The sequence below is a fragment of the Gobio gobio genome (assembly GCF_949357685.1).
Source record: "Gobio gobio genome assembly, chromosome: 20".
Taxonomy (NCBI): domain Eukaryota; kingdom Metazoa; phylum Chordata; class Actinopteri; order Cypriniformes; family Gobionidae; genus Gobio; species Gobio gobio.
In genome coordinates, this window is record NC_137113.1 from 920,896 (window position 1) to 935,222 (window position 14,327).

Here is a 14,327-nt window from a genome sequence, read left to right on the forward strand (position 1 = left end):
TGCTGTTAGAGAACCGCACACACTCTCTCTGCTGTTAGAGAACCGCACACACTCTCTCTCTCCTGTTAGAGAACCGCACACACTCTCTCTGCTGTTAGAGAACCACACACACTCTCTCTGCTGTTAGAGAACCACACACACTCTCTCTGCTGTTAGAGAACCACACACACTCTCTCTGCTGTTAGAGAACCGCACACTCTCTCTCTGCTGTTAGAGAACCACACACACTCTCTCTGCTGTTAGAGAACCACACACACTCTCTCTGCTGTTAGAGAACCACACACTCTCTCTCTGCTGTTAGAGAACCACACACACTCTCTGCTGTTAGAGAACCGCACACTCTCTCTCTCTGCTGTTAGAGAACCACACACACTCTCTCTCTGCTGTTAGAGAACCACACACACTCTCTCTCTGCTGTTAGAGAACCGCACACACTCTCTCTGCTGTTAGAGAACCACACACTCTCTCTCTGCTGTTAGAGAACCGCACACTCTCTCTCTCTGCTGTTAGAGAACCACACACACTCTCTGCTGTTAGAGAACCGCACACTCTCTCTCTCTGCTGTTAGAGAACCGCACACACTCTCTCTGCTGTTAGAGAACCGCACACTCTCTCTCTCTGCTGTTAGAGAACCACACACACTCTCTGCTGTTAGAGAACCGCACACTCTCTCTCTCTGCTGTTAGAGAACCACACACACTCTCTGCTGTTAGAGAACCGCACACTCTCTCTCTCTGCTGTTAGAGAACCGCACACACTCTCTCTGCTGTTAGAGAACCGCACACTCTCTCTCTCTGCTGTTAGAGAACCACACACACTCTCTGCTGTTAGAGAACCGCACACTCTCTCTCTCTGCTGTTAGAGAACCACACACACTCTCTCTCTGCTGTTAGAGAACCGCACACTCTCTCTCTCTGCTGTTAGAGAACCACACACACTCTCTGCTGTTAGAGAACCGCACACTCTCTCTCTCTGCTGTTAGAGAACCACACACACTCTCTCTCTGCTGTTAGAGAACCACACACACTCTCTGCTGTTAGAGAACCGCAAACTCTCTCTCTCTGCTGTTAGAGAACCACACACACACTCTCTCTGCTGTTAGAGAACCACACACACTCTCTCTGCTGTTAGAGAACCGCACACACTCTCTCTCTCCTGTTAGAGAACCGCACACACTCTCTCTGCTGTTAGAGAACCACACACACTCTCTCTGCTGTTAGAGAACCACACACACTCTCTCTGCTGTTAGAGAACCACACACACTCTCTCTGCTGTTAGAGAACCGCACACTCTCTCTGCTGTTAGAGAACCACACACACTCTCTCTGCTGTTAGAGAACCACACACACTCTCTCTGCTGTTAGAGAACCGCACACTCTCTCTATGCTGTTAGAGAACCGCACACACTCTCTCTGCTGTTAGAGAACCGCACACACTCTCTCTGCTGTTAGAGAACCGCACACTCTCTCTCTGCTGTTAGAGAACCACACACACTCTCTCTGCTGTTAGAGAACCGCACACACTCTCTCTGCTGTTAGAGAACCACACACTCTCTCTCTGCTGTTAGAGAACCACACACACTCTCTCTGCTGTTAGAGAACCACACACACTCTCTCTGCTGTTAGAGAACCACACACACTCTCTCTCTGCTGTTAGAGAACCGCACACTCTCTCTCTCTGCTGTTAGAGAACCACACACACTCTCTGCTGTTAGAGAACCGCACACTCTCTCTCTCTGCTGTTAGAGAACCACACACACTCTCTCTCTGCTGTTAGAGAACCACACACACTCTCTGCTGTTAGAGAACCGCAAACTCTCTCTCTCTGCTGTTAGAGAACCACACACACACTCTCTCTGCTGTTAGAGAACCACACACACTCTCTCTGCTGTTAGAGAACCGCACACACTCTCTCTCTCCTGTTAGAGAACCGCACACACTCTCTCTGCTGTTAGAGAACCACACACACTCTCTCTGCTGTTAGAGAACCACACACACTCTCTCTGCTGTTAGAGAACCACACACACTCTCTCTGCTGTTAGAGAACCGCACACTCTCTCTCTGCTGTTAGAGAACCACACACACTCTCTCTGCTGTTAGAGAACCACACACACTCTCTCTGCTGTTAGAGAACCGCACACTCTCTCTATGCTGTTAGAGAACCGCACACACTCTCTCTGCTGTTAGAGAACCGCACACACTCTCTCTGCTGTTAGAGAACCGCACACTCTCTCTCTGCTGTTAGAGAACCACACACACTCTCTCTGCTGTTAGAGAACCGCACACACTCTCTCTGCTGTTAGAGAACCACACACTCTCTCTCTGCTGTTAGAGAACCACACACACTCTCTCTGCTGTTAGAGAACCGCACACACTCTCTCTCTGCTGTTAGAGAACCACACACACTCTCTCTGCTGTTAGAGAACCACACACACTCTCTCTGCTGTTAGAGAACCACACACACTCTCTCTGCTGTTAGAGAACCGCACACACTCTCTCTCTGCTGTTAGAGAACCACACACACTCTCTCTGCTGTTAGAGAACCACACACACTCTCTCTGCTGTTAGAGAACCGCACACACTCTCTCTGCTGTTAGAGAACCACACACTCTCTCTCTGCTGTTAGAGAACCACACACACTCTCTCTGCTGTTAGAGAACCGCACACACTCTCTCTCTGCTGTTAGAGAACCACACACACTCTCTCTGCTGTTAGAGAACCACACACACTCTCTCTGCTGTTAGAGAACCGGACACTCTCTCTCTGCTGTTAGAGAACCGCACACACTCTCTCTCTGCTGTTAGAGAACCACACACACTCTCTCTCTGCTGTTAGAGAACCACACACACTCTCTCTCTGCTGTTAGAGAACCGCACACACTCTCTCTGCTGTTAGAGAACCACACACTCTCTCTCTGCTGTTAGAGAACCGCACACTCTCTCTCTCTGCTGTTAGAGAACCACACACACTCTCTGCTGTTAGAGAACCGCACACTCTCTCTCTCTGCTGTTAGAGAACCGCACACACTCTCTCTGCTGTTAGAGAACCGCACACTCTCTCTCTCTGCTGTTAGAGAACCACACACACTCTCTGCTGTTAGAGAACCGCACACTCTCTCTCTCTGCTGTTAGAGAACCACACACACTCTCTCTCTGCTGTTAGAGAACCGCACACTCTCTCTCTCTGCTGTTAGAGAACCACACACACTCTCTGCTGTTAGAGAACCGCACACTCTCTCTCTCTGCTGTTAGAGAACCACACACACTCTCTCTCTGCTGTTAGAGAACCACACACACTCTCTGCTGTTAGAGAACCGCAAACTCTCTCTCTCTGCTGTTAGAGAACCACACACACACTCTCTCTGCTGTTAGAGAACCACACACACTCTCTCTGCTGTTAGAGAACCGCACACACTCTCTCTCTCCTGTTAGAGAACCGCACACACTCTCTCTGCTGTTAGAGAACCACACACACTCTCTCTGCTGTTAGAGAACCACACACACTCTCTCTGCTGTTAGAGAACCACACACACTCTCTCTGCTGTTAGAGAACCGCACACTCTCTCTCTGCTGTTAGAGAACCACACACACTCTCTCTGCTGTTAGAGAACCACACACACTCTCTCTGCTGTTAGAGAACCGCACACTCTCTCTATGCTGTTAGAGAACCGCACACACTCTCTCTGCTGTTAGAGAACCGCACACACTCTCTCTGCTGTTAGAGAACCGCACACTCTCTCTCTGCTGTTAGAGAACCACACACACTCTCTCTGCTGTTAGAGAACCGCACACACTCTCTCTCTGCTGTTAGAGAACCACACACACTCTCTCTGCTGTTAGAGAACCACACACACTCTCTCTGCTGTTAGAGAACCGGACACTCTCTCTCTGCTGTTAGAGAACCGCACACACTCTCTCTCTGCTGTTAGAGAACCACACACACTCTCTCTCTGCTGTTAGAGAACCGCACACACTCTCTCTGCTGTTAGAGAACCGCACACACTCTCTCTCTGCTGTTAGAGAACCGCACACACTCTCTCTGCTGTTAGAGAACCACACACACTCTCTCTGCTGTTAGAGAACCGCACACTCTCTCTCTGCTGTTAGAGAACCGCACACACTCTCTCTCTGCTGTTAGAGAACCGCACACACTCTCTCTCTGCTGTTAGAGAACCGCACACACTCTCTCTGCTGTTAGAGAACCGCACAGACTCTCTCTGCTGTTAGAGAACCGCACACACTCTCTCTCTGCTGTTAGAGAACCGCACACACTCTCTCTGCTGTTAGAGAACCGCACACTCTCTCTCTGCTGTTAGAGAACCGCACACACTCTCTCTGCTGTTAGAGAACCGCACAGACTCTCTCTGCTGTTAGAGAACCACACACTCTCTCTCTGCTGTTAGAGAATCACACACTCTCTCTGCTGTTAGAGAACCGCACACACTCTCTCTGCTGTTAGAGAACCGCACACACTCTCTCTGCTGTTAGAGAACCGCACACACTCTCTCTGCTGTTAGAGAACCGCACACACTCTCTCTGCTGTTAGAGAACCGCACAGACTCTCTCTGCTGTTAGAGAACCGCACACACTCTCTCTGCTGTTAGAGAACCGCACACACTCTCTCTGCTGTTAGAGAACCGCACAGACTCTCTCTGCTGTTAGAGAACCGCACACACTCTCTCTGCTGTTAGAGAACCGCACACACTCTCTCTGCTGTTAGAGAACCGCACAGACTCTCTCTGCTGTTAGAGAACCGCACACTCTCTCTCTGCTGTTAGAGAACCGCACAGACTCTCTCTGCTGTTAGAGAACCGCACACACTCTCTCTGCTGTTAGAGAACCGCACACACTCTCTCTGCTGTTAGAGAACCGCACACTCTCTCTCTGCTGTTAGAGAACCGCACAGACTCTCTCTGCTGTTAGAGAACCGCACACACTCTCTCTGCTGTTAGAGAACCGCACAAACTCTCTCTCTGCTGTTAGAGAACCGCACACTCTCTCTGCTGTTAGAGAACCGCACACTCTCTCTCTGCTGTTAGAGAACCACACACACTCTCTCTCTGCAGTTAGAGAACCGCACACACTCTCTCTCTGCTGTTAGAGAACCACACACACTCTCTCTCTGCAGTTAGAGAACTGCAAGAGCTGATTCTGATCAAGCTGAACCTGTTCTGCAGAAAGACACGGAGGACGAGGTCCGAGAGATCATACGAAACAACCTCCACCTGCAGGGAAAGGTGAGCTGGCGCTCCGTCTGTTCTCTTGTCTGTTCTCCATCTGTTCTCCGTCTGTTCTCCGTCTGTTCTCCATCTGTTCTCCATATGTTCTCCATTTGTTTTCCGTCTGTTCTCTGTCTGTTCTCAGTCTGTTCTCTGTCTTTTCTCCGTCTGTTCTCCTTCTGTTCTCCATCTGTTCTCCGTCTGTTCTCCATCTGTTCTCCATCTGTTCTCCGTCTGTTCTCCGTCTGTTCTTCATCTGTTCTCCGTCTGTTCTCTATCTGTTCTCCATCTGTTCTCTATCTGTTCTCCATCTTTTCTCTATCTGTTCTCCGTCTGTTCTTCATCCGTTCTCCGTCTGTTCTCCATCTGTTCTCCGTCTGTTCTCCATCTGTTCTCCATCTGTTCTCCATCTGTTCTCTGTGTTCTCCGTCTGTTCTCCATCTGTTCTCCGTCTCCATCTGTTCTCCGTCTCCATCTGTTCTCCGTCTTTTCTCCATCTGTTCTCCGTCTGTTCTCTGTCTGTTCTCCGTCTGTTCTCCATCTGTTCTCCATCTGTTCTTCGTCTGTTCTCCGTCTGTTCTCCGTCTGTTCTCCATCTGTTCTCCATCTGTTCTCCGTCTGTTCTCCATCTGGTCTCTGTCTGTTCTCCATCTGTTCTCCATCTGTTCTCTGTCTGTTCTCCATCTGTTCTCTGTCTGTTCTCCATCTGTTCTCCCTCTGTTCTCCATCTGTTCTCCGTCTGTTCTCCATCTGTTCTCCGTCTGTTCTCCATCTGTTCTCCATCTGTTCTCCGTCTGTTCTCTGTCTGTTCTCCATCTGTTCTCCGTCTGTTCTCCGTCTCCATCTGTTTTCCGTCTGTTCTCCATCTGTTCTTCGTTTGTTCTCCATATGTTCTCCATCTGTTCTCCGTCTGTTCTCCATCTGTTCTCTGTCTGTTCTCCATCTGTTCTCCGTCTGTTCTCCGTGTGTTCTCCGTCTGTTCTCCATCTGTTCTTCGTTTGTTCTCCATATGTTCTCCATCTGTTCTCCATCTGTTCTCCGTCTGTTCTCCATCTGTTCTCTGTCTGTTCTCTGTCTGTTCTCTGTCTGTTCTTCCTCTGTTCTCCATCTGTTCTCCGTCTCCGTCTGTTCTCCATCTGTTCTCCGTCTGTTCTCTGTCTGTTCTCCATCTGTTCTCCGTCTGTTCTCCGTCTCCATCTGTTCTCCGTCTGTTCTCTGTCTGTTCTCTGTCTGTTCTCCGTCTGTTCTTCATCTGTTCTCCGTCTGTTCTCCATCTGTTCTCCGTCTGTTCTCCATCTGTTCTCCATCTGTTCTCCATCTGTTCTCCGTCTATTCTCCGTCTGTTCTCCGTCTGTTCTCAGTGTGTTCTCCGTCTGTTCTCCATCTGTTCTCCGTCTGTTCTCCGTCTGTTCTCTGTCTGTTCTCTGTCTGTTCTTCATCTGTTCTCCGTCTGTTCTCCATCTGTTCTCCGTCTCCATCTGTTCTCCGTCTGTTCTCCGTCTGTTCTCTGTCTGTTCTCTGTCTGTTCTCCGTCTGTTCTTCATCTGTTCTCCGTCTGTTCTCCGTCTTTTCTCCATCTGTTCTCCGTCTGTTCTCCATCTGTTCTCCATCTGTTCTCCATCTGTTCTCCGTCTATTCTCCGTCTGTTCTCCGTCTGTTCTCAGTGTGTTCTCCGTCTGTTCTCCGTCTGTTCTCCGTCTGTTCTCCGTCTGTTCTCCGTCTGTTCTCCGTCTCCATCTGTTCTCCGTCTGTTCTCCATCTGTTCTCCGTCTCCATCTGTTCTCCGTCTGTTCTCCGTCTGTTCTCCATCTGTTCTCCATCTCCATCTGTTCTTCGTCTGTTCTCCATCTGTTCTTCGTCTGTTCTCCATCTGTTCTCCGTCTGTTCTCCATCTGTTCTCCATCTGTTCTCCGTCTGTTCTCCGTCTGTTCTCTGTCTGTTCTTCATCTGTTCTCCGTCTGTTCTCCATCTGTTCTCCGTCTCCATCTGTTTTCCGTCTGTTCTCCATCTGTTCTCCGTCTCCATCTGTTCTCCGTCTGTTCTCCGTCTGTTCTCCATCTGTTCTCCATCTCCATCTGTTCTTCGTCTGTTCTCCATCTGTTCTCCGTCTGTTCTCCATCTGTTCTCCATCTGTTCTCCGTCTGTTCTCCGTCTGTTCTCCGTGTGTTCTCCGTCTGTTCTCCATCTGTTCTCCATCTGTTCTCCGTCTGTTCTCCGTCTGTTCTCCGTCTGTTCTCCGTCTGTTCTCCGTCTGTTCTCTGTCTGTTCTCTGTCTGTTCTTCATCTGTTCTCCGTCTGTTCTCCATCTGTTCTCCGTCTCCATCTGTTCTCCGTCTGTTCTCCATCTGTTCTCCGTCTCCATCTGTTCTCCGTCTGTTCTCCGTCTCCATCTGTTCTCCATCTGTTCTCCGTCTCCATCTGTTCTCCGTCTGTTCTCCATCTGTTCTCCGTCTGTTCTCCGTCTGTTCTCCATCTGTTCTCCGTCTCCGTCTGTTCTCCATCTGTTCTCCGTCTCCATCTGTTCTCCGTCTGTTCTCCGTCTCCATCTGTTCTCCATCTGTTCTCCGTCTCCATCTGTTCTCCGTCTGTTCTCCATCTGTTCTCCGTCTGTTCTCCGTCTGTTCTCCATCTGTTCTCCGTCTCCATCTGTTCTCCATCTGTTCTCCGTCTCCATCTGTTCTCCATCTGTTCTCCGTCTCCATCTGTTCTCCGTCTGTTCTCCGTCTGTTCTCCGTCTGTTCTCCATCTGTTCTCCGTCTGTTCTCCGCCTGTTCTCCATCTGTTCTCCGTCTGTTCTCCGTCTGTTCTCCATCTGTTCTCCATCTGTTCTCCATCTGTTCTCCGTCTGTTTGCATGTTCATGAGTGATCAGAAATGATTGAAGGGTCAATGAGGTGATGCTCTGTTTGTGTCCAGATCTGTTCAGCCATTCCCAAAAACAATGATTGCATCCCAAATTATTTTATTGACAACTAATTAAATGTTCTCATGTAATCAAAAAAAAATCTCTACAAGTTGTAATGCATCATTTATTCAAAGTTACATTTACATTACATTACATTTATGCATTTAGAAGACGCTTTTATCCAAAGCGACTCACAACAAGTTAAGGTAAATATTTACACAAAATTAAGTATAATAATTACTTTATTTAAACATTAATTGTATTGCCATATAACTAAATGCAATTATAACAAATAAATCTAACATTTGCGAGTGAGATCCTCCTTGTATTGTCCTGGACGTCCTCGCGCATCATTGACCCTTGAACCCTTGCATGTGTAACTGCCCCTCCGTCTCGCCCCTCATCTGTCCATCTGCATGTGTCAGAACCGCACTTTACACTTCAAAAAGCTGGTGAAGAGACTCCTCCTCATCTTAAAGTGGATGAAGGTCCGCCAGAGTAAAGGGGCGGGGCCAGAGCCTGTCACTCACAGGCCGCTGTTTAGACGCTCGGGGACCCTGGACGTCCCCCAGCGGAGCCGCCCCCCGCTCCTGAAGAAGGCCTGCTCTCTGGACGTCCCCTGCAAACCGCCACACGCCAGCAGCACACGCGTGTTTACATGCAGTAAGCTGGTAAGCATGTGATCAGAAGGTCTTTATGATCCTGAGAGTCCGATCACACGACGGATTCGCAGTCAAAGTGGCTGGAAGTCATGAATCATGAGCTTAAGCGAATGTGTCATTTATACCTGCAAACCAACACGCATGTTCCTCGTGTCCCTCACACACTCGCGTCACGCTTCATCCGTCTCAGTGTGTGTGTGTGTGTGTGTGTTTCTGCAGCTGGAGGATCCTGCGATCCGCTGGCAGATGGCGCTGTATAAAGACATGCCCAACCGCAGCGAAGACTCGTCCGACCCAGAGAAGACCGTCGATCGGGTGCTGAACATCGCACACGTGCTCTTCCACCTCGACCAGGTGAAGCTCTCTTATGATTGGCTGATCACAGTGTCACTCATCAAGGCAGTTTCTGAATACTGATATGTAAATGTATGGGGCGGGTCATATGTAAATTAGCTCTCTTATGATTGGCTGATCACAGTGTCACTCATCAAGGCAGTTTCTGAATACTGATATGTAAATGTATGGGGCGGGTCATATGTAAATTAGCTCTCTTATGATTGGCTGATCACAGTGTCACTCATCAAGGCAGTTTCTGAATACTGATATGTAAATGTATGGGGCGGGTCATATGTAAATTAGCTCTCTTATGATTGGCTGATCACAGTGTCACTCATCAAGGCAGTTTCTGAATACTGATATGTAAATGTATGGGGCGGGTCATATGTAAATTAGCTCTCTTATGATTGGCTGATCACAGTGTCACTCATCAAGGCAGTTTCTGAATACTGATATGTAAATGTATGGGGCGGGTCATATGTAAATTAGCTCTCTTATGATTGGCTGATCACAGTGTCACTCATCAAGGCAGTTTCTGAATACTGATATGTAAATGTGGGGCGGGTCATATGTTAATGAGCTCTCTTATGATTGGCTGATCACAGGGTCACTCATCAAGGCAGTTTCTGAATACTGATATGTAAATGTGTGGGCGGGTCATATGTTAATGAGCTCTCTTATGATTGGCTGATCACAGTGTCACTATCAAGGCAGTTTCTGAATACTGATATGTAAATGTATGGGATGGGTCATATGTAAATGAGCTCTCTTATGATTGGCTGATCACGGTGTCACTCATCAAGGCAGTTTCTGAATACTGATATGTAAATGTGTGGGCGGGTCATATGTTAATGAGCTCTCTTATGATTGGCTGATCACAGTGTCACTCATCAAGGCAGTTTCTGAATACTGATATGTAAATGTGTGGGCGGGTCATATGTTAATGAGCTCTCTTATGATTGGCTGATCACAGTGTCACTCATCAAGGCAGTTTCTGAATACTGATATGTAAATGTGGGGCGGGTCATATGTTAATGAGCTCTCTTATGATTGGCTGATCACAGTGTCACTCATCAAGGCAGTTTCTGAATGCTGATATGTAAATGTGGGGCGGGTCATATGTTAAAGAGCTCTCTTATGATTGGCTGATCACAGTGTCATTCATCAAGGCAGTTTCTGAATACTGATATGTAAATGTATGGGGCGGGTCATATGTAAATGAGCTCTCTTATGATTGGCTGATCACAGTGTCAATCATCAAGGCAGTTTCTGAATACTGATATGTAAATGTGTGGGCGGGTCATATGTTAATGAGCTCTCTTATGATTGGCTGATCACAGTGTCACTCATCAAGGCAGTTTCTGAATACTGATATGTAAATGTGTGGGCGGGTCATATGTTAATGAGCTCTCTTATGATTGGCTGATCACAGTGTCAATCATCAAGGCAATTTCTGAATGCTGATATGTAAATGTGGGGCGGGTCATATGTTAATGAGCTCTCTTATGATTGGCTGATCACAGTGTCACTCATCAAGGCAGTTTCTGAATACTGATATGTAAATGTGGGGCGGGTCATATGTAAATGAGCTCTCTTATGATTGGCTGATCACAGTGTCACTCATCAAGGCAGTTTCTGAATACGGATATGTAAATGTGGGGTGGGTCATATGTAAATGTGTTGGCGGATCATATGTAAATGTGGGGCGGGTCATATGTAAATGTGTGGGCGGATCATATGTAAATGTGTGGTGGGTCATATGTAAATGTGTGGGCGGATCATATGTAAATGTGGGGCGGTTCATATGTAAATTAGCTCTCTTATGATTGACTGATTACATTGTCAATCATCAAGGCAGTTTCTGAATACTGATATGTAAATGTGGGGCGGGTCATTTGTAAATGTGTGGGCGGATCATATGTAAATGTGGGGCGGGTCATATGTAAATGTGTGGGCGGATCATATGTAAATGTGAGGCGGTTCATATGTAAATCAGCTCTCTTATGATTGGCTGATCACAGTGCTACTCATCAAGGCAGTTTCTGAATACGGATATGTAAATGTGGGGTGGGTATATGTAAATGTGTGGGGGGTCATATGTAAATGTGGGGTGGGTCATATGTAAATGTGTGGGCGGATCATATGTAAATGTGGGGCGGTTCATATGTAAATGAGCTCTCTTATGATTGACTGATCACAGTGTCACTCATTAAAGCAGTTTCTGAATACTGATTTGTAAATGTGGGGTGGGTCATATGTAAATGTGTGGGCGGATCATATGTAAATGTGGGGCGGGTCTTATGTTAATGATGTGCTTGTGTGAGCAGGTTGAACATCCTCAGCGCAGTAAGAAGGCCGTGTGGCACAAGCTGCTGTCCAAGCAGAGGAAGCGAGCGGTGGTGGCCTGTTTCAGGATGGCTCCGCTCTACAACCTGCCCAGGTGAAGATCTTCTGTTCTGCCGGATCTCTCCGCTGGAGTCCCGACTGACGCTCTGATTCTCTGCTTTTCAGGCACAGAGCCGTGAACCTGTTCCTCCAGGGCTACGAGAAGTCCTGGATCGAGACGGAGGAACACTATTTCGAGGACAAGCTGATCGAGGACCTGGCCGTATGTAGCAATCACACACAACATCTGTTCATGTTCTCCCAAAGCATCTGACAGCAAATAAAATGTGGCGTTTCACACACACACACGATGGTCAAATGAGGAGCCAGAATGAGTAGAATCTAAAGTATGAACCCTTGAGCAGTGTTGGGGAAAGTTACTTTGAAAAGTAATGCGTTACAATATCGCGTTACTCACTTAAAAAGTTACTAATTGAGTTACTAAGTTACTTTTTAAGAAAAGTAATGCGTTACGTTACTTTTGCGTTACTTTTTCTCACCTGGGCTGGGCTTGTTTTTGTTTTTTTTATAACAAAAAAGTGATATTTTTGTGAAACGGTAAAGACTTCTTCACACCAAAATTGAAATAATAAGACCCAGGCTGAGGTAGAAATGCGAAAGAGAAAAAAGTTTTACCAATAAAAACATAAAAAAATCTAGTAATTTTCATCATCAAAGGTCAGCAGCAAGACATTGGTAAATTAAATATAAAGGTAGATTATGCATAACAATAGTTGTTTTATTTAACATTTAATTATTGGAGGTTTGCATAGTACTCTGATTTTGCATTTGACAGATTTTATTCATTTTGAGGAGGACAGAATCTTTATTGCGCAAGTGAGATAAATAAATGCTCACATTTAGTCTAGAACTACAATAATCATCATGTTCACACACACACACACACACACACACACACACACACACACACACACACACACACACACACACACACACACCTCTGCACTGACTCTCAACATGAGGGCAGGAGAGCTGTCAGTCAAACTAATGTGAAAAAGTAACTTGGATATTTTGTTGTAAATTTGAAAAGTAATGCGTTACTTTACTAGTTACTTGGAAAAAGTAATATTATTACGTAACTCAAGTTACTTGTAATGCGTTTCCCCAACACTGGCCTTGAGCTCTTCAGTGTAGGTGAATGGTGTGGTAGATGGACTGGTTGTTGGTCGCTGGTGTGTGTGTTAGTGTGAGGCTGTTTGGTGTTTTAGAAACCAGGCGGAGAGGAGCCGCCAGAGGAGGACGAGCTGACCAAACACATCGACCCGCTTCACCAGCTCATTCAACTCTTCAGCAGAACCGCACTCACAGAGAAATGGTGGGTTTCCTTCCCGTTATTAACAGTCCAGTGCCCGGTTGCATAAAGCACCTTCAGTTTTTCCCTCAAGTATGAACTTAAGGGGCGATTTCCCCTTACCTAAGAGAATAACTTAAGGGTGTCGCATATAATCTCTTAAACGCTTCTCTTAGGTGAGGGAAACATTTAAGTGTTTCACGACAGCGATCCTGGATTCACGTTATAAAACTCTTGTTGCCATAGATACACCTAACACTAACACTAATGCTGCGTTCACACCAAACGTGAATAGAGCATCAAATTCGCTTCTAGTTTGACGCTTGAAGTTAGAATGCCTTAGCGTGTCCAAAGCGAGATGGACACGCGTAAAAGCGTTTGAAGAGAAATTGACGCGCGTCCTTTTGCGCTTTTCATAGTGGTTGTGTGCGGCCACGAAATTGAAAAATACTACTGTTATTGTGTCACGAAATGTAGTTTTAAGAGTTGTTCAGTCGAGAATGTAGTAGTTTAAAGCTCAAATCTGTGGTTTATTTGTAAAGATCGCGCCTATTTAAAGATGTTGTGAGATCCGCCTGGAACAGCCTCACCTCGGCTAGTCCTCCTGACTTTTGCCGCTGGTAAACGAGAAATGTTTAAATTCACAATCTATAGCTTCGGTTCTATTATATGAAACATATAAAGACATTAATGACTTGTTATAACGTCAAACGACTTCTTTAATTCTGTGAGTTTTTCTTCATCTCGTTCAGAAATGTCCGCATGACTGCAAGTGTTCAGTGTCAGTGGTTGCGATGTGTGATGGTCAAACTGGTATTCTTTCATCGCTAAGATGGTCCAAAGGGTTCTCCCTATCCCTAAAAACTCTTCTTGGCACTTAATGATCTTCAGCTGGTTCATAAATTCAGCCATGTCGTCTTATTTTTGTCCGCGTTACTCTTAAGGTTACGATTTCCAAACCTTAAGTTATACTTTAACTTTAACCGTTAAGGGGTTTTATGCAACACTTAACGCTTTTTAAGGGATTACTCAAGTGAAAAAACAGCATTTAAGGGGAATTCTAAGTGTTTATGACGTTTCACTTAAAGAAACCCTTAAGTAACACTTAAAGGTTTTTTTCTGCAACACCCTTTGGTTTAAGGGAAACTTAAGGGCGAACTTAAGGGAAAATTACACTTCAGGTGCTTTATGGAACCGGGCACTGGCCTCAGTGATGTGTTCATCATCTGTTGTTGTTGTTGTTGTAGTAAACTAGAGGAGGATCATCTCTACATGGCTTACGCTGACATCATGGCCAAGGTAAAACTAGTTCAGATCCGATCTTCAGCTTCATCAGTGCTTCTGTCAGACTCATGTGCGGTGTGATTATCCCTCACAGAGCTGCCATGATGAAGAGGAAGAGGATGAGGAGGAGGTCAAGAGTTTCGAGGTACTGTGTGACCCCTTCACATCCTGTGCGTTTGTAAACTCTGAGTCTGGTTTGTTTGCAGCTCTCATGCTCTCTGGTTTCCA

The 14,327-nt window shown here is 46.5% G+C and overlaps 1 protein-coding gene across 1 annotated transcript in view; it reads left to right on the plus strand.

Annotated features, from left to right (window-relative positions):
* ryr2a (ryanodine receptor 2a (cardiac)) overlaps nt 1-14,327 on the plus strand; it is a gene marked incomplete at its 3' end in the record, with an annotated part of 227,705 nt that overhangs the window by 172,035 nt on the left and 41,343 nt on the right. Inside the window, exons 73-79 of the mRNA XM_079845576.1 lie at nt 5,175-5,234; nt 9,002-9,136; nt 11,446-11,558; nt 11,630-11,726; nt 12,733-12,839; nt 14,063-14,114; nt 14,194-14,244. Of these exons, the coding sequence (XP_079701702.1) occupies nt 5,175-5,234; nt 9,002-9,136; nt 11,446-11,558; nt 11,630-11,726; nt 12,733-12,839; nt 14,063-14,114; nt 14,194-14,244 (615 nt within the window). The remainder of the gene's footprint in view (nt 1-5,174; nt 5,235-9,001; nt 9,137-11,445; nt 11,559-11,629; nt 11,727-12,732; nt 12,840-14,062; nt 14,115-14,193; nt 14,245-14,327) is intronic.